At 41.7% G+C, this 23,250-nt stretch overlaps 1 protein-coding gene across 1 annotated transcript in view; it reads right to left on the bottom strand.

Annotated features, from left to right (window-relative positions):
• Nucleotides 1-1,492: 1,492 nt before the first annotated feature.
• LHFPL1 (LHFPL tetraspan subfamily member 1) overlaps nt 1,493-23,250 on the bottom strand; it is a 43,100-nt gene continuing 21,342 nt past the window's right edge. The window contains exon 3 of the mRNA XM_067722986.1: nt 1,493-2,574. Coding sequence (XP_067579087.1) covers nt 2,393-2,574 — 182 coding nt within the window. The 3' untranslated portion in view covers nt 1,493-2,392. The remainder of the gene's footprint in view (nt 2,575-23,250) is intronic.

Genomic DNA, 23,250 nt, shown 5'->3' with positions numbered 1-23,250 from the left:
CTACCATATCCATTAGACATCAAGTACCATGGGATCTACTTCCTAGATATCTTTTTGAAATTTTAATATGCTCTATTTAACCCAATATACCCAAAATATTATCATTTCAACATTTACTCAGTATAAAATTATTAATAAGATATGTTAATTCTGGTAGGTAACAAAATATTCTAAATATCTTCTTTCAAATTCATCCATTTGCTCCAGCTCCACAGTCACTATCTTAATTCAGGACTTGATTTTCTTATACCTAGATTATTGAAATATCTATAGTCTCTCCCTATTTTCTTCCATTCTCCTCACATTAGTCAAACTGATCTTTGAAACACAAATATGTTCACGTCACTTCCCTTTCAATGGCCCTCCTTTAGGATAAAATCCAAACTCCTTACCCTAGTGTAGAAGATCCCATTGGTATTTCCCTTTTCAGCTTCAGCTTCTGCCTCCTCCCTTTTCACACCTCTGTTCATCATTCTTGTGATGGGGTCGTGTTTTCTCATGTCTCCATGCCCTGCTTTCCACATTCCCTTGTATGGTACACACTTAGCCTTTGCTGACTAACTCCCCCTATTCATCTCTCAGACTCATCTTAGGCATCATCTTTTCTAGAAATCTTTCCCATGAACCCCTTCACCCCAAGTTGGTTTAATAGCCCCTCTATGTGATCCTTTAGCCCCCAGCCCTTCACTTGGTAGCATGTAACACACTGTTTGGCAATATTTATCTACATGTCTGTCAATACCCTTTCACTTTTAGGGTGAGAAACTGTATCTTTTTTTTCCCCCAGTGCTTAGCACAGAATGTGGCATACAGTAGGATATTCAAAAAGTGTGTCCTGAATGAGTGATTAAATGAATGAATGAGCTCATGAATGGAGTGTATGCTTGAATTCACTTACCTGCATAAGGCCGATATATGGACCCTGACCCTTCTTGGGATGGCATATAACTAATGAGAACATTTTTTGCCATTTCTCTCCTTCCAGGTAGGGCTGTATCGGGCTGTACCGAAACCACTCTGGAGTGATTAAGAATAGAAAGAGATGAGCTGGCCTTTTGTGTCACAGGCCTTCCCTACTCCCTAAAGCTATAGTTATGGAGCAATAGAGCTAGCCTGAATTAATTAGGGAGGAGTGGGGGAGACAAATTCTGTCCCTGAGAGACACCAAGTTCTTCTACACCATCCATCAGCCTTGAGCACAGATGGGATGGAGGCCAAGCCTAAAAATACATCAGCCTTAGGTGACATCAGGACTCTGTTCTTTTATGTCTAATTCACCCCAGATGGAAGGGAAAGCACTTGATGAATAGTCTTTGAAACAAGTAGAGAAATGTGTGTCATGCTAGGAATGACTATAGGGGCAAAAGGCCACTGTGGATTTCCTTGTCAATAAAAATGAACTCTAATAGGAATTTCAGTAAGGAACCAGCAGAAACATCCTTGTCATCATCATTCTGAATTTGTGTTTATTGAGCACACAACAAAGGCTAGTCTCTGCTCAGAACATTTGATGAACACCATTTCTGTATCTATAAGGGACTAGGGAATACTTGCCACTATTGTGATGCCAGTCACCCAGCCAGAACACAAAATGAACTTTTATGAATATTCTAAAGCATTATGAGGAAGGGGTCTTAGACTATATGCAAGCATCCTTGATTAGTGTTTTCCCCATTGGGAGTCACCCTCCCCATAAGCTTGCTCACAACCGGCAAGGAAGAAAAACAGGAAAAAAGAGGACGAGTCAAGGTATAGTCCTGAGAAAGTCACAAAAATTGGGGCAGTGGCACTCCATAGATGTTTGGAGATGGCAATAAGTATCAGGGGATGACCAAAGGAATGGAGTGGTAGGAACCATCCCTGTCCATCTCATGGCCCCTTCATGCACAAGTGTTTTTACCCAAACTTTAAGCTTTGGGGTAAGTGATAGGAGCTGTAGAGCTCTGAAGAGCTGCTTGACTGTGCAGTTACCTCTCAACTGAGGATCTTTCTTATCATTTTGTATGAAGGAGCACTTTGGGAGTTGGGGGCTAGTGGGCACTCACCAGCTAGGTAAACATTAGAGAGAATTATTTTTCTTTTTTTTGGCCACACCGTAGGATCTTAGTTCCCCGACCAGGCATCGAACCCACGCCCCCTGCATTGGAAGCACGAAGTCTTAACCACTGGACCGCCAGGGAAGTCTGAGAATTATTGTTCTTGATGAATTTTGTAAATAGCCACTGACCCACTGGTTTAAGGGAAACCGAAAATGAATGACTGGGGAGTTAAAAAGCATGCAAACACTGGGTTACACTACTGGCAAGTGGGTAGGAACTGGCCTCGTCTTAGTACCTCTTTTCAAGGCTCCCTTCCCTCCTCTTTCCCACCCTCTCCAATCTTCTGCTAAAGCTCAAGGTTTGAGGCAGTGGTCAAGCTCCATGGCATAAGAATTGGTGTTCCTCATGATGCTCTCCACCAACATGACAGGCTTGGGGTGTCTTCCAGCAAAGCAAGAGAGCCAGGTGCAGATCAACATGGCTGCAGCTGCGCCACCTCCAGCACAGTAGTATGCCCAGCCAAGCCGACAGGTACCTGTGGAAACAGGGACAGAGACATGAGGGTTAGAGTGTCTTCTCATACATTCTCTTTGAGACGTTAGGGTTAAAGTGAGAGTAGGAAACATTGAATGCGGGTGGGCTTACTCTTTCCTCCCTTGCTGATGGCTGGTATTAGCTTCAGCAAGAGGTTATAAAATTTTATTCTGTTACAGTAGGAACCTGGGGGTGATGTTGGTGGTGGCAGTGGTGGTGATGCTAATGACAGTGATGACAAGAACAACTTGATCAAGTGTCAAGAACTATGCTAAGCTCTTTAGACATATATTTCATTGATCATTATAGTAACTATATGAGTTAGCTACTCTTATTATCCCTGTTTTAGACAAGATGAGGCAACCAAGGTACAGGTTAAGTTAATTGTGAAAAATCACACAGAAAGTGGTAGGGCCGGGATATAAACCCTGGCTCATCTTGACTCTGAAGCTCCACAGTTTTAACTACACTGATATATTACAGTTCATGGACTGTTTTCAGAGAACTATATCCTGTATCATCAGGAAATTTGCAGGCAAAATCAAATCCCTTGCTCCGTACCACGTGTCTCTATCCTAACCTAATTTTTCAACATCCAGGGAGGAAATATGCATGGGAATCAAGGCCAAGCTTCTAAGGGGTAGCTTCAGTTTGAAGGATAATGGGAAAGGTCACCTGCTCAAAAATATCCACCCCACAACTTATCATTCATTCTACCAGAGGTAGATTCTTTCCTTTGAAGTGTTTGAGTTTTTTCAGAGATCCGTCAGAAAAGGTCAATGCCCAAAGAAAGAAAGCTATTATATTACAAGGGATCAGAGTAATAAATAACTGCTAAAATCAAGTGCTTAAGCAAATAGGACTCCAGAAATTGGAGTAGATGTCCAGTGATACAAAATTGCAAAGGAATTCTGAGAAAAAAAGGTGGGCAGTGACTTTCACCTACCTCACAGTCTTGCAGAAAGTGAGTCCTGACTATAGTCAGTCAGGTGGGGATGTCAAGACTGATCTTCATGACAATGTACTTTTTTTAATTGAAGTATAGTTGATTTCCAAGATTATATTAGTTTCAGGTGTACAACATAGTGACTCAGTATTTTTACAGATTATACTCCATTAAAAGTTATTATAAGATAATGGCTATAATCCCCTGTGCTATAGAATATATCCTGTTGCTTCTCTATTTTATACACAGTAGTGTGTATCTCTTAATCCCATACCCCTGTCTTGTCTCTCCCCCCTTTCCTCTCCCCACTGGTAACGAAGTTGGTATTCCATATCTGTGAGTCTGTTTCTGTTTTGCATGTACGTTCATTTGTATTATTATTTTAGATTCCACATATAAGTGATACCATACAGTATTTGTCTTTCTCTGTCTGACAAACCACTAAGCATAATATTCTCTAGGTCCATCCATGTATCTTCAAATGGCAGAATTTCATTCTTTTTTATGATGGAGTATAAATAGTGCTGCTATGAACATTGGGGTGCACGTATCTTTTTGAACTAGTGTTTTTGTTTTTTCCTGATATATACCCAGGAGTGGAATTGCTGGGTCATATAGTAGTTTTTTGAGGACTCTCCAAACTGTTTTCCATAGTGTCTACAGCAATTTATATTCCCACCAACAGAGTACAAGTGTTCCTTTTTCTCTATATCCTCACTAACATTTGTTATTTGTAGACTTTTTGATGATAGCCATTCTGACAGGTGTGAGGTGATGTCTCATTTTTTGTTTGACTTGAATTTCTCTGATAATTAGCAATATTGAGCATATTTTCATGTGCCTGTTGGCCATCTGTATGTCTTCTTTGGGAAAATGTCTATTCAGATCTTCTGTACAATTTTGACTGGGTTGTTCCTTTTTATGATATTAAGTTATATGAGCTATTTGTATATTTTGGATATTAACCACTTGCAGGCCATATCATTTGCAAATACTTTCCTCCATTTCATAGGTTGTCTTTTTATTTTGTTGACAGTTTCCTTTGCTGGGCAAAAGCTTTTAAATTTAATTAGGTCCCATTTGCTTAGTTTTGCTTTTTATTTCTTTTGCCTTGGGAGACAGATACAAAAAAGACATTGCTACAATTTATGTCAAAGAGTGTTTTACCTATGTTCTCTCCTAGGAATTTTATGGTTTCAGGTCTTACATTTAGATTTTTATCCCATTTTGAGTTTATTTTTGTATATGGTATGAGGAAATCTTACTGTTTTACATGTAGCAGTCCAGTTTTCCCAGCACCAGTTTTTTTTTTAACAGTTTACATCTCTTTATTCTCAAAACAAGATCACAAGACATTTGTTATAAGTTACTGGCTAGATTAGTTTTTTTTTTAACATCTTTATTGGAGTATAATTGCTTTACAATGGTGTGTTAGTTTCTGCTTTATAACAAAGTGACTCAGTTATACATGTACATATATCCCCATATCTCTTCCCTCTTTCATCTCCCTCCCTCCTACCCTCCCTATCCCATCCTGCTAGGTGGTCACAGAGCACCGAGCTGATCTCCCTGTGCTATGTGGCTGCTTCCCACTAGCTATCTATTTTACATTTGGTAGTGTATGTATGTCCATGCCACTCTCTCACTTTGTCCCAGCTTACCCTTCCCCCTTCCTGTATCCTCAACTCCATTCTCTAGTAGGTCTGTGTCTTTATTCCCGTATTGCCCCTAGGTTTTTCATGACCTTTTTTTTTCTTAGATTCCATATATATGTGTTAGCATACGGTATTTGTTTTTCTCTTTCTGACTTACTTCACTCTGTATGACAGACTCTAGGTCCATCCACCTCACTACAAATGACTCAATTTCGTTTCTTTTTATGGCTAATATTACATTGTATATATGTGCCACATCTTCTTTATCCACTCATCTGTTGATGGACACTTAGGTTGCTTCCATGTCCTGGCTATTGTAAATAGAGGCCAGCACCATTTATTAAAGAGACTGTTGTATACTCTTGCCTCCTTTGTCATAAATTAATTGACCATAAGTGTGTGGGTTTATTTCTGGGCACTCTATTCTCTTCCATTAATCTATGTGTCTGTTTTTGTGCCAGTACCATGCTGTTTTGATTATTGTAGCTTTATAGTATAGCCTGAAATCTGGGAGGGTTATACCTCCAGGTTTGTTCTTTTTTCTGAAGATTGCTTTGGCAATTTGGAGTCTTTTGTAGTTCCATATGAATTTTAGGTTTATGTGTTCTAGCTCGGTGAAAAATATCATGGGTATTTTAATAGGGATTGCATTAAATCTGTAGATTTCTTTCTTTCTGTGGTATGGCCATTTTAGCAATATTAATTCTTCTAATTCAAGAGCATGAAATAGGTTTCCATTTCTTTGTTTCATCTTCTATTTCCTTCATCAATGTTTTATAGCTTTCAGAGTATAGGTCTTTAACCTCTTTGCTTAAGTCTATTCCTATGTATTTTATTCTTTTTGATGCAATTTTAAAACTGATTTTTTTTACTTTCTCTTTCTGATAGTTCTTTAACAATGTATAGAAAAGCAACAGATTTCTGTATATTAATCTCATATCCTGCAACTTTATAGAATTCACTTATTAGTTCTAATTGTTTTCTGGTGGAGACTTTAGGGTTATCTCTACGTTGTATCATGTCATCTGTAAGTAGTGACAGTTTTAGTTCTTCGTTCCAATTTGGATGCTTTTAATTTCTTTTTCTTGTCTGATTGCTGTGGCTAGTACTTCCAATACTATGTTAAATAGAAATGACAAGAGTGGGCATCCTTGGCTTGTTCCTGAATTTAAAGGAAAGGATTTCAGCTTTTCACTGTTGAGTATGATATTAGTTGTGGGTTTGCTGTAAATGATCTTTATTATACTGAGATACGTTCACTCTATACCCACTTTGATGAGAATTTTTATCATGAATGGATACTGAATTTTGTCAAACGTTTTTTCTGCATCTTTTGAGGTGATCATGTGATATTTATCCTTTCTTTTATTAATTCATGTATCACATTGAATGATTTGTGAATATTGTAGCGTTCTTGCATCCCTGGAATAAATCCCACTTGATCACAGTGTATGATACTTTTTATATATTGTTGAATTTGGTTTGCTGATATTTTGTTGAGGATTTTTGCATCTATGTTCATAAAGATATTGGCCTATAATTTTCTTTTTTTTTTTTTTGTATCTTTGTTTGCTTTTGGTATCAGGGTAATGGTGGCTTCATAGAACGAATCAGGGAGTGTTCCCTCCTCTTCAATTTTATGAATAGTTTGAGAAGGATAGGTATCATTTTTCTTTATATGTTTGATACAATAGAATTCCTATGTGAAGCCATCAAGTCCTGGACTTTTGTTTGCAGGGGATTTTTAAATTACAAATTCAATTTGACTACTAGTGATCAGTCTGTTCAAATTATCTGTTTTTTCTTGATTCAATCTTGGCAGGTTGTATGTTTCTAGAAATTTTCTTTCTTCTAGGCTGTCTAATTTGTTGGCATATAACTATTCATAATATTCTCATTATTTTTTGTATCTCTGTGGTATCAGTTGTTATTTCTCCTCTTTCATTTTTTATTTTGTTTACCTGGGCCTTCTCTCTTTTATTCTTGGTGAACAAATTTTATCAGTTTTGTTTATCTTTTCAAAAAATGGATCTGGGTTTCATTGATCTTTTCTATTTTTTAATCTTTATTTAATTATTTCCTCTCTGATCTTTATTATTTCCTTCCTCTGCTGACTTTGGGCTTTTTTTTTTTTTTTTGCGGTATGCGGGCCTCTCACTGTTGTGGCCTCTCCCGTTGCGGAGCACAGGCTCCGGACGCGCAGCCTCAGCGGCCATGGCTTACAGGCCCAGCTGCTCCGCGGCATGTGGGATCTTCCCGGACTGGGGCATGAACCCGCGTCCCCTGCGTCGGCAGGCGGACTCCCAACCACTGAGCCACCAGGGAAGCCCTTTGGGCTTTTTTTTGTTTGTTTGTTCTTTTTCTAATTCCTTTAGGTGGTAGGTTAGGTTGTTTAATTGAGATTTCTCTTTTTTCTTGAGGAAGGCCTTTGTTGCTATAAACTTCCCTCTTAGAACTGCTTTTGCTGCATCTCATAGATTTTGGAGTGTTGTGTTTCCACTTTCATTTGTCTCAAGGTATTTTCTGATTTACTCTTTGATTTCTTCATTGACCCTTTTTTTTTTTTTTTTTTTTTTTTTGCTGAGCTGTGTGGCATGCGGGATCTTAGTTCCCTGACCACGGATTTAACCTGTGCCCCCTCCATTGGGAGTTCAGAGTCTTAACCACTGGACCACCAGGGAAGTCCCAACCCATTGTTTTTTAGTAGCATGTTGCTTCATCTCCATGTGTTTGGGCTGGAGATGGAGGGGCTAGAGCTGGAGCCACTGTGAGGTGGGACTTCCCCTCTGCTCAGTGGCTGTCACCACCCTATCAAGGGTGGGATCTGATCCCATGTTGCTGGAGCAGAAGCCCTGAAGTTTGAGCCCAAGCTGGCTCTGTTGCCTTTATGTGTGTCTTTTCCCCTCTCCCCAAACTAGGATCCTTGCCCCAGAGATGGGGAGTGCTGAAGCAAAGGGGCCCTGTGCAGGCTCTCTGCTCAAGTCAGCCACAGACAGAGATCCAAGCTGTCTCCGATGTGCTGCCTGTACAGGCGCCTGCAATTGTTTCCTCTCTCTCCTCAGACACAGCCTCAGGTGCAAGTCCCCTTTGTCTCTCATAGCTGCCACCCATACCTTGTTGTGGAGCCACACCACAAGACAGGCAGGGCCCATGTGAACTGTCAGTGTATACTTGGGGGTGAGCTATAGTGGAATGGCCACCATCAGAGGTCTAGGCTGCTTCTGATGCACTGCTTGAGTAAGCGCCAATGGTAGCCACTGCTGTTCCAGCCACTGCTGTTCCACCGAGGTTCTGCCCTGAGACCTGATCACCTCTGTATCCCATGGTCAATTCTTCTCCTCACTTGTGGCTGCCCCAGATCCAGTGCTGCACTATGATGTGGAGTGGGTGGGGCTGGAGTGTTGTTTAGCTTGGGCTGGGAAGCAGTGGGGCAGTTGTGGGAAACTCAGCAGCCACCAGAGCAGACCTCTCTCTGCCCCACTTAGGGGGCAAGCAAGCATGCATACACAAGCACATGCTCCTCAAGAACAGAGTCCAGGCTTCCCACTAGCCCTCCTGCTAGTCCCTTTGGTTTTCCAACCAGCCAAGGTGGCTTGTCTCCTATGCATAAGACCCCGGGACTGGGGCACACAATCTGTGTCTCTCACTGGTCAATCCTCAAGTTGGGTCTCCATCTTTGCATTCTCCCTTTTCCTCTGAGTCCCTTCCCAGGGACGTAGGTCCTGACCCGATCACTTTTCTTCCCTTCCTACCCAATTACATGTGTATCTTTTGTACAGACTTGGTTGTGCAGGAGTCCTTCTGCCAGTTTCCAGATGATTTTCAGCGAGAATTTTTCCCCATATAGATGCATTTTTGATGTTTGTATGGGGGGAGGTGAGCCTCATGTCCTCTCACTCCACCATCTTGATTGATCTCCCCTCATGACAATTTATTTTTCAATAACCAATTATTTCTCTTCACATGGTTCCCAGGGAACCTAATTTTCCTTCTTTTAATTGTCTGGTTGCCATGTTATATAAAGAGTCTAAGATGCCCCCAAGTCAGGCTGCTTTGCTTTTTCATTAGGGCCAGGCTAATTTATCCCAAATTTCCTACCTCAGAAATAATCTTTCTACCACCAAGTCATCACTCATGCTGTCTCTCCTGACATAAACATCTTCTTTCCTCTTATTCACCAATTCATATCTTTCCTCTTATTCACCAATTCATATCTTCCTCAGAATACTCTTCAGGACTCAGCACCTCCAGGAAGTCTTCCCTAACTAACCCCAGTGGGCTCGAGTCACCTCAACCAAGTAGCCCTCCAGAAATTCATCTATATACCCCTTATGTAGGTGTACTTGTTAGGCAAAATGTTGGAAGGAAGATTTTTATATCATGCAGTTTTCACCTACTCTTTACCCCCTTCCAGATTGTTGGCTCAACAGAGTGAATGTATTTGTTTCTTTCTTGATAACGCTCCCATGCTCTGTCAACACTGGGTGCTCAGTATGATTTAGCCTAACAATACTTCAAAGATAGAACCTAGGGGTAACACAGGAATAAAGACACAGACCTACTAGAGAATGGACTTGAGGATATGGGGAGGGGGAAGGGTAAGCTGTGACAAAGCGAGAGAGAGGCACCGACATATATACACTACCAAATGTAAGGTAGATAGCTAGTGGGAAGCCGCCGCATAGCACAGGGAGATCAGCTTGGTGCTTTGTGACCGCCTGGAGGGGTGGGATAGGGAGGGTGGGAGGGAGGGAGACGCAAGCGGGAAGAGATATGGGAACATATGTATATATATAACTGATTCATTTTGTTGTGAAGCAGAAACTAACACACCATTGTAAAGCAATTATACTCCAATAAAGATGTTTAAAAAAAAAAGATGGATACACTTGCATTTTTAACCCTTAACACCCAAACTTATGACTTAAATTTTGAATTAAAATTATAAAATCAGCTATTCTATTTGTTTCTGGAATGTGCTATAAGGCCTATGCACATTCTGTTCCCTTTGCCTAAAATGCTTAGTGCATGTACACATGTACACATACACTTCCCACCACTCTCTTTGCCTAGTGAATGTTCAACCATTCTTCAGAGCTCAACTCAATCATTAATTCCTTAGTGAAGCCTTGCTTGACATCCCTAAGTCAAATTCCATCAAAAGCCCTCATTAGTACAGTGTACCTTTCCTTCTGTACCTGAATGAATTAATGAATTCCTTATACTCTCCCATGGCAAGTGTCAAATCTTAGTTCTTCAGAGGAGATGGTACTTTACCAATAGACTTAGGCAGTCATATGATTTCCTGAAGTCCCATAGCCCCACCCAAACTCATGGTGAGAGCAACAACAGTAGCTATTGAAACAATGCAATCTTCAGAGAGAGGGGGTAAATCTGAAAGAGAAGCCTTCTTTTTTTTTTTTTTTTTTTTTTTGAGAAGCCTTCTTAAAGAAAGGAATCCAACTATCTACAAAGTAACCTCAACGTGAATAATAATAGTGGAACTCTGGGAAGAGTGAACTGAAAAATAAGATGTTGAAGCAAGCAGCCAATAGATCTGGATTCCCCCCCTCCAACCTTGTCATACCTCCTTTTAGACACTGACTCACTCACTCAGTAAAAGTAGGAGGTTTTATATAATGCTTTGTGTATCACAGAGTGAAAATTCTAGAGATGGGCAAACCTTCAACTTTTACAATCCTTGGAAGGAAGGCTACAGGCTGTATTGCACCCACTTCACAGACAAGAATGTGAGGCTCAATCAAAAGCCCTAGGAACCCTCTCAGAAGCAGAGGTTAGAGGCAGGGATCCAGACCAAGTATCTTTACTTTCAATCTGGTTCTCTGCCCTCTACTCTTTTCCTCATACTCCCAAAAGCCATTTTCCTCTTATAGGACACTTAACCTGTAAGCTCTAAAGAGGGAGCTCCTAAATCAATTTGCAATAGGCTCACCTGAGCTTCTCTCCTAGCCTCCTCCAACAAAATTCTGTGCTCACATAGCAGAGTAGACAGGCGCTAGCTCTTGGGGTGGGCCCACTGTTGGGAAGCTTCCTCCTCTCTCGCATGCTCCCAGGCTAGTCTAGAGAGGCATCAGAAGTCTCATTCTGTTTCTTCAGTTGCCTGTCAGTTCATCCCCCCACTGGAGCAGCAGGGCGTTTTCTATTAGGTACATGCACCCTGGGACCAGGGAAAGACTTGTTTCTGTAAATGAAAGGAATAAATGCATAGCATGCCATTACTCCAAAGCCCTGAGCAGGAAGAAAGCTGACACAGTGGGCAGCTCAAGAGTGAAGAGCTAGCTAGAAAGGCCTTAATAAACCTTACTGAAGTCAAGTCAGAACCAGGTATCACTGGGCTAGGAACCAACACCAAAGTGCCCCCTTTGCCACCCCAAGTGCAGAGCTTCCTCTCACAGAGATGCCTATTAGGCCACTGAACAGCATCTAAGGCCAAGGCTGCTGCCACACAGGAAACCAAAGAGAAACAGAGGAAATATATCTTCTATCCAGTCCCCTCCCTACAACCCTACCTGTTATCTGCTTGAGGGAACAGAGATGTTACATGACTAGCACTGCAAAAGGGAAAAAAAAAGCAAACCTTTTAAGGACTACATTTCCAAGTTGAGAGCTGCTGTCATTACTCACCTACTCCACAGAAAGCTTGGACACTGGTCTGATGGCTTACAGAGGAACTCGTGTTTTCTATGGAAGGATGCAAATGTAGGGAGTAGTGGCAATGAACTACCACACTTTACCTCCAATCACCTTTTAGTGAAGTCCCATGGACCATCACCAATCCCTAACTTCTATTCCTTGAAGTATAGTTGATCCTTCTATTCACCTGACAAATATTTATCAAGTACCTACTATGTGCCATACATTCTGAATACACCATCTTATTTGATTCTCACAACAGCCATAATTATTTCCATTCAGAGCTGAGGAAACCGAATCTCAGAAAGGTAAATTACTTTACCAACTTACGAATGTCAGAGTTGAGATTTGAATGCCAAGACTAAGTCCATGGTCATCCGTTTCAACCATGCCAGGAGAGTGGAGTCAAGGATACAAATTACTATGGTCCAAGTTTTATGAGACAGTATGATACCTTCAACTAATCACTCCACCTTTCTTGGTCTCAATTTCCTTTTCTTAAAGTGAAGGGAATTTTACTGGAGAGATTTCTAAAAGCAACTTTTAATTCAAATTTTCCATTCTACTATGAATGTGATAAATGCTTTAAGAGACATCTGAGTAAAATAGTCCAGTAACATCCAGGGAAAGAATTATTTGTAGCTGAGAGGATTCAGGCTCAGATAGGACTTTATAGAGGAGATAGCATTTCAACCAGACTTTAATAGTGGGACGTGGGCATTCTGTGCAGGGGGAGAGGTTGGTGTGAGCAAAGTTATATAAGCGAGAAAGCAGATCACATGTTTCAGAAAAGAAGCTGTAGATGGCAAATAATAAGTTGAATCTAGACCAGGAAGGACCATGAAATCTGTCATCTTTCCCACAAGGAGTGGAGAACAATGGAAAGTTTCTGATCAGAGAATGGTATGATACAGCAAGGCTTCTCAACCTTGGCACTATTGACATTTTAGGCCAAAAAATTCTTTGTTGTAATGGGGGGGGGGAGTGTTGTTTTGTGCATTGTAACACCCTGACCTCCACCTACTAGATGTCTGCAAATTACCCCTCCACCACTGAACTGTGGAAACCAAAAATATTGACAGACATTGCCAAACAGATGTCCCTGGGGGTGGAGGTGTGGGGTCAGGGTAGGGGGTGGATTGCTTTCCATTAAGAACCACTGAGTTGGACGTACAGTTTGGGAAGATTAACCTAAAAGCTCTGTGTAAAAGGGATTGGAGGTAGTTTTATGCTACAGGCAGGGACCGGTTAACCAGAGGCCAGGGATGCTGTTGACACATCCAACAATACACAAAGCAGCCTCCCACAACAAAAAATGATCTGGCCAAAAATGTTAATATTTTCAAGGTTTATCAACCATCATTTAGGCAAACACCACATGTTTATACTTCGAATTACCTCCAAAACGAATCTTAGTGACTGAAAGATTACCAGAGCAGAATGGATCCTTCTCCCTTAAGAACAGCTGTGCATGTTTCCTTACTGACCTGGGAAGCTGGCTGAAAGTGGGGCCTGGTCAGCCTTGAGCATTCTAGTGTGCTAGCCCAGGGAGGCTGGAGAAGGTCAAGGAGAGAGATCTCACAAGGTATTGAGAAGGACCTACAAATTCCCTGGGAGTCAAGAGATATATGACGTTTCTTTCTTTGAAGAAATCTCTTAACCCTACTGGATCTCAGCTCTCTTGCCCTTAAAATGAGAGAAAATAATTAAGTACCTGTGTAAAGATAGAGCAATAGGACCAGATGAGGTTTTGAGATCCTCTTCAGAAATAGCCAGGCTCACTGCTGCCTTGCCTTTTAGATAGAATGCACTGAATGCAATTCCATGCTAGAATTGTTCAAGGACCTGTGTCCCCAGAAAATACTTCAGTGAGCTGACATCACACCTGGGGATTGTGTCTACATACATGCATAGGTGTCTGTGAAGAGAAAGATTGGGTGGATGGGGGAGAGAAAAGGTCCTAACTGCAGATTAGCTTTACGCAAAGCTTTTGGATAAGCCCTGAGATAAGCCTGTTCCTTTTTGTGCTCTTCTGTATCATTTCTAACACCCTATCTGTGAGTCATTCTATTCCAGTGTTGAATTTGCTGTGACAAGATCCCTCATAAAAGTTATTAAATCATCACTCAGCAGTGGGCCTGACATTTAAATCAAGACACGTTGCTTTTATTCCAAGTTGCAAATCAAATTGGCTTGGAGTTTGACTCTATTTCCTTTGATTTAGCATTAAGTTATCTTATTATATCTCTGCTGTTTAGAGAACAAATTATCACTGTCTGCTACTTAAACTGACCCTCCCCCTAGAGCCCCAGTCCTATGCTCTTCAGGGACTTGGTGTCTGGCCAGCTGTCAATGGTTCATTAGTGGGAAGGGTTAGCCACAAGCCAATGCTTTTTGTGGGGTCCAACACTGGTGTGGGTGTCAGAGTTGGGAATTAGAGTAAGAATGAGTCTGACAGAGAATATTTCTCTGCAGGAAGCATGGTCATAGTTCTAGCTCAGAAGCCATAAATGCCAGAGAAGTAATCCAAAGAAAAGAGTCCTCCTTGAAGGAAGAGGGGAAAGGCATAAAACGAGAGTGCGCCCATTTTGGAAGACAGTTTGACTGTTTCTTACAAAACTAAACATATTCATACCATATGACCCAGCCATCATGCTACTTGGTATTTACCCAAATGAGTTGAAAACTTATGCCCACACAAAAACCTGCACACAGATGTTTACAGCAACTTTATCCATCATTGCCAAAACTTGGAAGCAACCAAGATGTCCTTCATTAGGTAAATGGATACATAAACAGTGGTACATCCAGACAATGGAATATTATTCAGTGCTGAAATGAGCTCTCAAGCCATGAAAAGACATGGGGGAACCTTAAATGCATATTACTAAGTGAAAGAAGCCATTCCCAAAAGACTACATACTGTACAACTCCAGCTATATGACATTCTGGAAAAGGAAAAACTATGGAGGATCAGTGGTTGGAGGTATGTAGGGAGGAATGAATAGGCAGAGCACAGGGGACTGTTAGAGCAGTGAAAATACTCTGTGTGATAAATACTGTAATGATGGACGCATGTCATTATACATTTGCCCAAACCTATAGAAGGTACAACACCAAGAATGAGCCATAATGTAAACTATTGACTTTGAATGATTATGATGTGTCAGTGTAGCTTCATCAGTTGTACCATTCTGGTGGAGGATGTCGATAATGTGAGAGATTGTGCATATGTGGGAGCAGAGGGCATATGGGAAATCTCTGTACTTTCCCCTCAATTTTGCTGTGAACCTTAAACTGTTTTATTAAAGTCTTAATTAAAAACAAGAGTGAGGTAAGTCTGTCTTTGGGGTTTCTCAGGTCTTACATTTTAGAGAATCATCTGATGGAATTCTAGGCTCCTGAAAGGTTGGAGGAGGAGACAGAGAAGCAGGGATATAGAAAGAATAATAACAACCACTAACACCTTGAAAACTGACTATGATTAGATGAAATGTAATGGAATTTTCAGATACATGAAGTTTTGATTTGATGCAAGAGTGGCCAAAAGTCAAGTTCTGAGAGCTAATACTCCAGAAAAAGGCTTACTTGTGACTTGGGATCAGTGGTAAAAGCCAAAGATATTAGTGTGCTAGGGGAGAGGCTGATAGAAGCAAGCCTTAGGGTAGGGCAAGAAGGAATAAAGCTGTTTTAAGGAGGTAAACAGCTCAAGGGTGTAGAGAGAAGACTGAATTCCTATACAAAGATGAGATACAAATTCTAGGAACTCATGGAGTCAGGATGTCGGGAGGTGGTTGAGGTAGAATGCAGAGAGTACCATATTAACATCTGTTCTTTTCATCTAAGATACTCCAATAATCAGGGAATTTGAGAGACACTACTCTAGCCTTAGAGAAGCAAGATAAGGGAAGGAGTGACTACATGGACAGAGGAAGACCTGCAGTGGGAACCAGCATATTGCCCTCAACCTCAGCACCCAGAGCAGAGGGACAGGATAGATACGAGATATGCCGGATGTCTGTCTGGGAGCCACCTGGGGGGCCTTCACAGCCTTCATCATATCAAATCAGGCTGATTGCACTGGCCCTGAGGGCAAGATACTCAGCTAGAGAGACACCCAAGGTTCCTTTGGAATTCTACAGAGTAGATCGAGAGGGGAAGGACTAGAGAGAGATCAAAGGAGAGAAAGAGACTAAAGGAGGGTCAATGCAGTAGGTGGAAGAGGATGAGAATAAAGGCAGGGGGAGTTTGTGGAGATAATATTAGAAGATTAGAACACTCAGAGAACACGAGACACACTGAGGAGTGAAGAGATTAAAGAGATTGAGCTCTTCAACAGACTTCTTCTTAATGAGAGTCCTATTTTTTCCAAAGCAGACCCAGCTCAGAAAAACCAGGTGCTGCTCCCATTACTGTGGCACCATCTAAGCTTATGAAACCAGAGCTCCAACCCACCACCGCTTGCTGTTTGGTGTGCATGGTTGGTGCGGGGAGCGGGGGGGGGGGCGTGGTGAGGAAGAGGGCAGGTTGCTATTTGCTTATTCAACATATTTTTTGCCACAGGGACCTGAATTTAGTGCTAAGCAGACAGTAGGGTTTTGGAAGAGGCTGGTGGTCCCATCTGTTCTGAGAAATCCTGCTGACTTTAAGGTCTACATAGGTAGCAGCACAAAAACATTTTCAATGTAGCCAAGCCAAGGCCAAGCTAAATGAGCAGAGAACTTTCTGGATTCAGTACAGATGAATAATTGTTAATGATAAAGCAAAGCCAATGAATTCAAAGGTAATTGCCGAATACCCTTCCCTCCACACCCACCACAGACCCCAGTAAAAAGATAGCCAAAGCCATGAGAATGGGCTCTCTTCTCACTCTCTAGGCTGGATATGAGTGTCAGGAAGAGCCCAGACTGGAGGCGCAGAACCTACTGAAGATTCCAGGAGCCTATCAGGCTCCCTTGCCAGAGAAGAAGGAAACAAACAAACCACAGACCAAACAAACAAACAAACAAACTCCTCTGAAAACTTCAGTAGTTCAGGTAACCATATTATTGCTAGTAGCCACTAGTTGGCTGGCTCAGTCAGGTCTGCTAGGGAGGCAGGACATTGTGAGTTGCCAACTCTGTCTTGGTCAAACCCAATGCTCTAAAGGGTAAGGGCAGACCAGGGCACTTGCTAGAAAGTCAGGGCAGCACTCACTCAGTAAAGTGTCAAATCCTCATGGTGACAGAGATGCCCTGATTTGATTGATTTTGTTCTCTCTCTTACACAAACTTCTGCTAAACAAATTGAATCCTTTTACTGAAATCTTCCTCACCACTACTGAGCATTTGTTTCTGACTTAACTTCATACTTTGCCAGCCTGCCTTTCCTACTTATATCGTTTCTTGCATAACTAGCCTGAGGTTTAGCTACTCTGCTCATCTTTTTATTCCACTGGGGGTGAGGGGGAGGAATTATGTCTCAGGCCAATTTAAATTATGCTACTGGATCTTTTCCAAGATTGACTCCTACTTGCCCCTGAAAAAAACCTCCATGTCACTCTGTGTTGTCCTTCATACTGCCCATCAACTACCCTTGGAGCAGCTCCTCAGAAGATCTTTGGGAACTGCCATAGACTAAAAGTCCGCGTTCCCCCCATTCATATGTTAAATGCTAACGCCCAGTGTGATAGTATTTGGAGGTGGAGGCTTTGGGAGGTGATTAGGTCATGAGGGCAGAGCCTTAATGAATGGGATTAGTTCCCTTATAAAAGAGACCTCAGACAGCTCCCTTGCCCCCTTCTGCCATGTGAAGACACAGAGAGAAGATGGGCCTGTATGAAATCAGGAAGCATTTCCTTACCAGACACATTGATCTCAGACTGCCCAGCATCCAGAACTGTGAGATAAACATTCTGTTGTTTATAAGCTACCCAGTCTTTGGTGTCTCTATAGGAACCCAAACAGACTAACACATACTCTCCCCAAAGAGACAGGTTTAAAAAAAATATCTAATCAAGTATTGGACCTCTCTGACTCAGCATGAGTTCTCTAGGATACTTGACCTCTAAAAAACTGGCCCCTCTTCTCTAACATCTGCTCAATAGACCTCTTCTTGCATCCATTTGAATTTTCTCAGCTAATTAAGTCTGTAACTGGAATAGAAATAGCCAATATTGGTCAAATGCATCTATGTGCCAGGCACTGTGTTAACTACTTTAAACATGTTGTTCTCAGATATGTAAGATCAACAAACCAGATGAGTGAAAGGGCGCCAGAGACAGACGTGAAACAACTAAACAGAGTATTGGTGTGACAAGTGTTATAGCATAGAGTGATATAAGGATACAGATGAGGGGCATCAAATCCAGTTTCAAGGGAGCAGGGAGTTTTCAAGAAAAAGTAAAAAGTTAGGTAGGTGAGGAAGGGGAAAAAGGTATTTCTAACAAGGGAAGAACACATGAAAGGTTGCAAAAGTTTGAAGGACCATGGTATTTTCAGGGTGACTGGGCAAAAGCAGCTTGAGTGGTGATGGAAATGATGGCCAGGGTCCCCATAGACCATGCTAAGGAGTCTGGACTTTATCCTGAAGGCAATGGGGAACCATTGCTAAAAAATGAGAATGACATCAGATTTGCCCTTTTGAAAAGCCACTTAGGCCACAGAGCAAGACAGCAGTGTGCAGTAACTTGAGGAACAGAGAGAGAGAGTCAGGAACTGTTGTCTGTTATCCAGATAACTGATACTAAGGGAAAGAAGACAGATTATAGAGTTCTCATTGTATGCCTTTGCTAGCAGTATTTATTCCTTCTGATGACTGACATCATTATGGTTTGGGATTGACATTATTATGGTTGTATTTGTTAGATGTCCGTTGTTTTATATATATATACACATATATATATGTGTGCATATGTATATATATATCATGCCTCCTCAAATAAACTACAAGCTCCTTGAAGACTGTATTCTTGAATTCTATGAATTATGTACAGTTGTCCATTTAGCAGCTTGTATATAGTAAGTGTCCAGAATATGCTTATTGAGTGACTGTTATCTATTTTTGACATACTATTCAAAAACTTACGAGTGTTAAAAGGCCAGACCTGGCAAGCTAACCTACCTCAGAACTCAGGAATGAATGCACCCTCATTCCAGCCATTGACTTTACCCCGTATCAGCAACGCCAGCATTGAACATCAGCTGTTTCTATCCATGCTCCGTTGGTCAACACATGTATCTACACCATAGAGACTTTCCTGGGACCCAAGTTACCTGAGCAATAACCAATGCCACAAATAATACAATATGTGTATAGCACTTTACCATTTTACAAGGTAATTTTTCCATCCATTATTTCATTTAGTCCTTTTTCATTTATATTATTCATTTATCAACTCCCAACCAGAGACAGAAATATTGTTATAAGGAAGCAAATGAGCAGCCAGATGAAGTGTTTGACCAAGGTTCCCACTTAGTCAGAGGGTAGAGACAGGACCAGGCACATGTGTGCTCGGTAAGTCATGTGGTGCAGGGAGAAGGGCCTGGGATGAGGGTTACAAGGAACTGCATTTGAAACCATGCCCTGTCATTTATAGACTAAACCTCTAGGCAAGTCATTTAACCTTTCTGAGTTTCAGGTCCCCCATGGGTAAAATAGAAGTGACACCACCTACCTCTCAGGGTAGCTGTGAAGATCAAATGAGATGACACATATAAAGCACTTAGCATGGCACCTAGAATGATCAGTACTTCTCAGCTCCTTTTTCTCTCAGCTAAACACTTTTCAACTAGTCCACCAGTTCCCAAAAATGTCTGGGGAGAACTTTGCAATTCGGATTCCTAGGCCCTACTCCATGCCTACAGAATCACTGTCTCTGAGGAGAGGGCCCAAACGATTTTGATGCAGAGCACAGTGGGAAGCCACCTGAATCAGACCGTATCATGAGCCCAAACTGGTCTAGCTTTTAGATGAAAAGTAGAAGGGAATCAACATTTATTGGGACCTACCTAGCTCGATGCAGTGCTTGAAAGATACGTCTGATGCAATTCTTCTCAATTCACCTGGATGGGGCTTGGTGAAGATGGTTTGAAAAAGTCATATGAAACAACACAGAGACATATATTTTCACCCCTGTAACATTAATTTAGCCAGAGAATTGCTCCTAGGATGTGAAGGAGTTGTCCCTGGTTTTCTTTCTGGCTCCTGACTTTGAAACCCATTTCATTTTACTTAAAAAAAGAAACTTCTGGGTCAGTCTAAACTATAAAAATAATAACAGTAATTATAATAGCAGTTATTGTTAACATTTATTGAGTACAGACCCTGTACTAAATGTTTTAGGTATATATCATTTCATTTTATCCTCACAAGAGCCCTGTGAAATGGTTGCTGCAGTATTAACACCTCCAATTAAAAAATGATTTCTGATTTTAAAACAGAGGCTTAGGAGATAGTATCATCCCAGAATAGACAGGGAAAGACACTCACTCACTAAAGGTGAGGGGAACAAAGAAAGCTGCTGCTGAAGTTTATAGAAGGAAATTGTGTGGAGGAAATGGAAGCAAGGAAATTAAGCGTGAATCACGTTCTTTGACCTGAGGACCAGGCAGGACCGAGAAAGAAACAGAACAGAATGAATCTGCCTGACTTTACTGCCATCGCGTGGTGGTCTGATGTATAGACAACTGGTTCACAATTCTGCCTTCACTGTATCAGTCAGTGAGCCCACTAGACCCTCTGCGGGACACTGGGTGGGGAAATAAGGCCAAGTAAAGCTGAGGACCTGCCCTTGAGGCCTTTTTAGAGCCTTGCCTCCCTCTGGAGTCACCAAGCTGGAAGTCATCTTAGGGATCCACTACTCCAGGGGTATGCACCCTCCTCTCATATGGGGAATTTCAGGAAAGACTGAAATGTTTATAAACACCATTATTTTTTCTATTCAAAATAAAAATAGTTTAGCATTCCATGTGATGTATAGAGTCTCATTACTTTAAGTTCTTCTCTATTTTTTTTTTTCGGTACGCGGGCCTCTCACTGCTGTGGCCTCTCCCGTTGCGGAGCACAGGCTCCGGACGCGCAGGCTCAGCGGCCATGGCTCACGGGCCCAGCTGCTTTGCGGCATGTGGGACCTTCCCAGACCGGGGCACGAACCCGTGTCACCCTGTATCGGTAGACGGACTCTTCAACCACTGCGCCACCAGGGAAGCCCTGAGTCCTTCTCTCTTTTTAACAGGAGATGGTCAGTGAGAAAACTAGCACTGAATTTTAGCTACTGAAATGATAGGGAGGAGGAAGTTAATGGTAGATCAGCTTTCTCATTTTTTACCCCTTACACCTGTTGGGCATTTTTTTCATCAAGCACGTTCATGTAAACTTTGTCATTTCATGGCCAAAACAATCTCTGAAGGTAGATAAAATCATCCTCACTTTAGTCATAGGGAAATAGGTCGAAAGAGCTGAAATCTGTATGTAGAATCTAAAAAGGCCAAACTCGTAAAAAACAGAGAATAAAATGGTGGTTATCAGGGGCTGCGGGGTGAGAGAATAGATGTTTAAGGATACAAACATTGCAACAAGTACTAGATAAGCCCTAGAGATCTAATGCACATTACAGTAAATATAGAAAACAATATTGTATGATAATCACCAAACTTGCTAAGAGACTAGAACATAATAATTCCAACCACTACAAAGAAATTATAATTACATAATGTAATATGGGTGCTAATGATCATATTACAATATATAAATGTATCAAACTAACATGTTGTACAGCTTATATTTATACAATGCTATATACCAAATGTATTTCAATTAAAACACACAAAGAATAAAGAACTGAAATGACTTGGCTATGGTCACACAGTAAGATGGCAACAGAGCCACCCTACAATTTGTTCATTCCACTCAATGCAACATTTAGAGAGTGCCAAAAGTGTGCCAGGCACCAGGGATCTGCAGTTGAATTAAGTTGCTCCCTCACCCACTGATTCCCTCCTCCAGCTTAGCCCAGCTTCTCCTCTGGGTGGAGACTTCTCTCTGTTTAGGCTAGGAGGGCAACTGAAAAACCTTAAGCAACACCTGAGCCGTAAGTTTTCCAGAAGGATTGGCTGCCCAGGGCATTCTAGCTGATGTTGCCCAATGAATGAGTTGCTTCTGGCAAGCCCTTTGGCTAATCCCTAGCCCCACCGCATGGGTGAGTGATACTAAAAGGCTCCTATCCTCTAGGAGGGTTGCCTTAAGAAGACTGGTTTATTTCTTCACTATCCTTCTGGTTTTTAAGAACAAAATAAATATGAAATTAGATCAAGGGCCTCACCACAAAGGTAGGTAGGTCACGACAGGGAGTTAGGTAGGTATCTGTGGCCTCTAGTTGTTCATCAGTCTAGTCCAATGCTCTCTATGTAAAAACGGGGGAACCAAGGCTCAGAGTGGGAAAGTGACATGCCCAAACAAGCTTAGGAAAATTAAAACCCAGCTGTTCTGATACCCAGGCGAGGGCTGTTTCTACCACACTCTGCTGCCCCTCTGTGGACATGAGAATGTATTAAGCTGTTTTATTATGCTCTGGTGAGCACAAGAAAACGTCCATGAAGAAGGAAACTGACAGAGAGGAAAGGTAACAGGAAACGCCTGTAAACTGAACCCATAAAGGCCAAACCCCGAGTCACCATAAAAGGCTTTGAACTGGCAAGAATGAAAGGAAATGATGGGAGAAAAAAGGAAATGGGCCTCTGAGAGAGGAAACACAGGGCACATACACAAGGCCTTTAGGTAGCCTCTGTTGTGGGCCTTTGTCAAGTGGAGTGGGTCTCTCCCTCCCTCCCTCCCAGAAGTCCAGCCTGGGGCATCCTCTCCAAAGAGGCTCTTGAGAACTGGGCTGAGTACCTACTAACAACAGGTTACATTTAGTGCAACCTAGTGTGCTAAATATTTTTAGGTGTGTCTTACTTCACTTAATCTTCTCAATAACCTTAGGGAGGAAAATATTTTTATCCACCCCATTAATGGAAATGCAGAGAGGCTGAGTAGTGTGCCCGAAGATGCACAAATAGTAAGTGGCTGGGCTCACATGTAAACCCAGGTTTTTCTACTATTAGCCTGTGTTGTTATTCATCATGCTATGTACAAGTGGTTCCTTGCTTTTTTCTGAAAACTAAAGTACTGGGGACCTTTTCATTTCAACAATTGGTATCATTATAATGATGATAATACCAGACAACAAATGTTGACTGGTTACTATATACCAAACCCTGGACTAGGGGTTTTGCATGTGTGATGTCATTTGATCCACACAACGACCCAGGAAGTAGCAATAAGCTCCAAATGCTGAAAAACTTGCCCAAGGCCACAGAACTAAGGGTGTAGCTATGATAAAGCCCACTCTTACCACTAGGCAATCCTCCCATGGGTTCTTCCCTGGCTCCCATTCTTGTTGAGG

Source organism: Pseudorca crassidens, chromosome X (assembly GCF_039906515.1).
Source record: "Pseudorca crassidens isolate mPseCra1 chromosome X, mPseCra1.hap1, whole genome shotgun sequence".
NCBI lineage: Eukaryota > Metazoa > Chordata > Mammalia > Artiodactyla > Delphinidae > Pseudorca > Pseudorca crassidens.
This window is presented reverse-complemented; position numbering and strand designations above follow the sequence as displayed.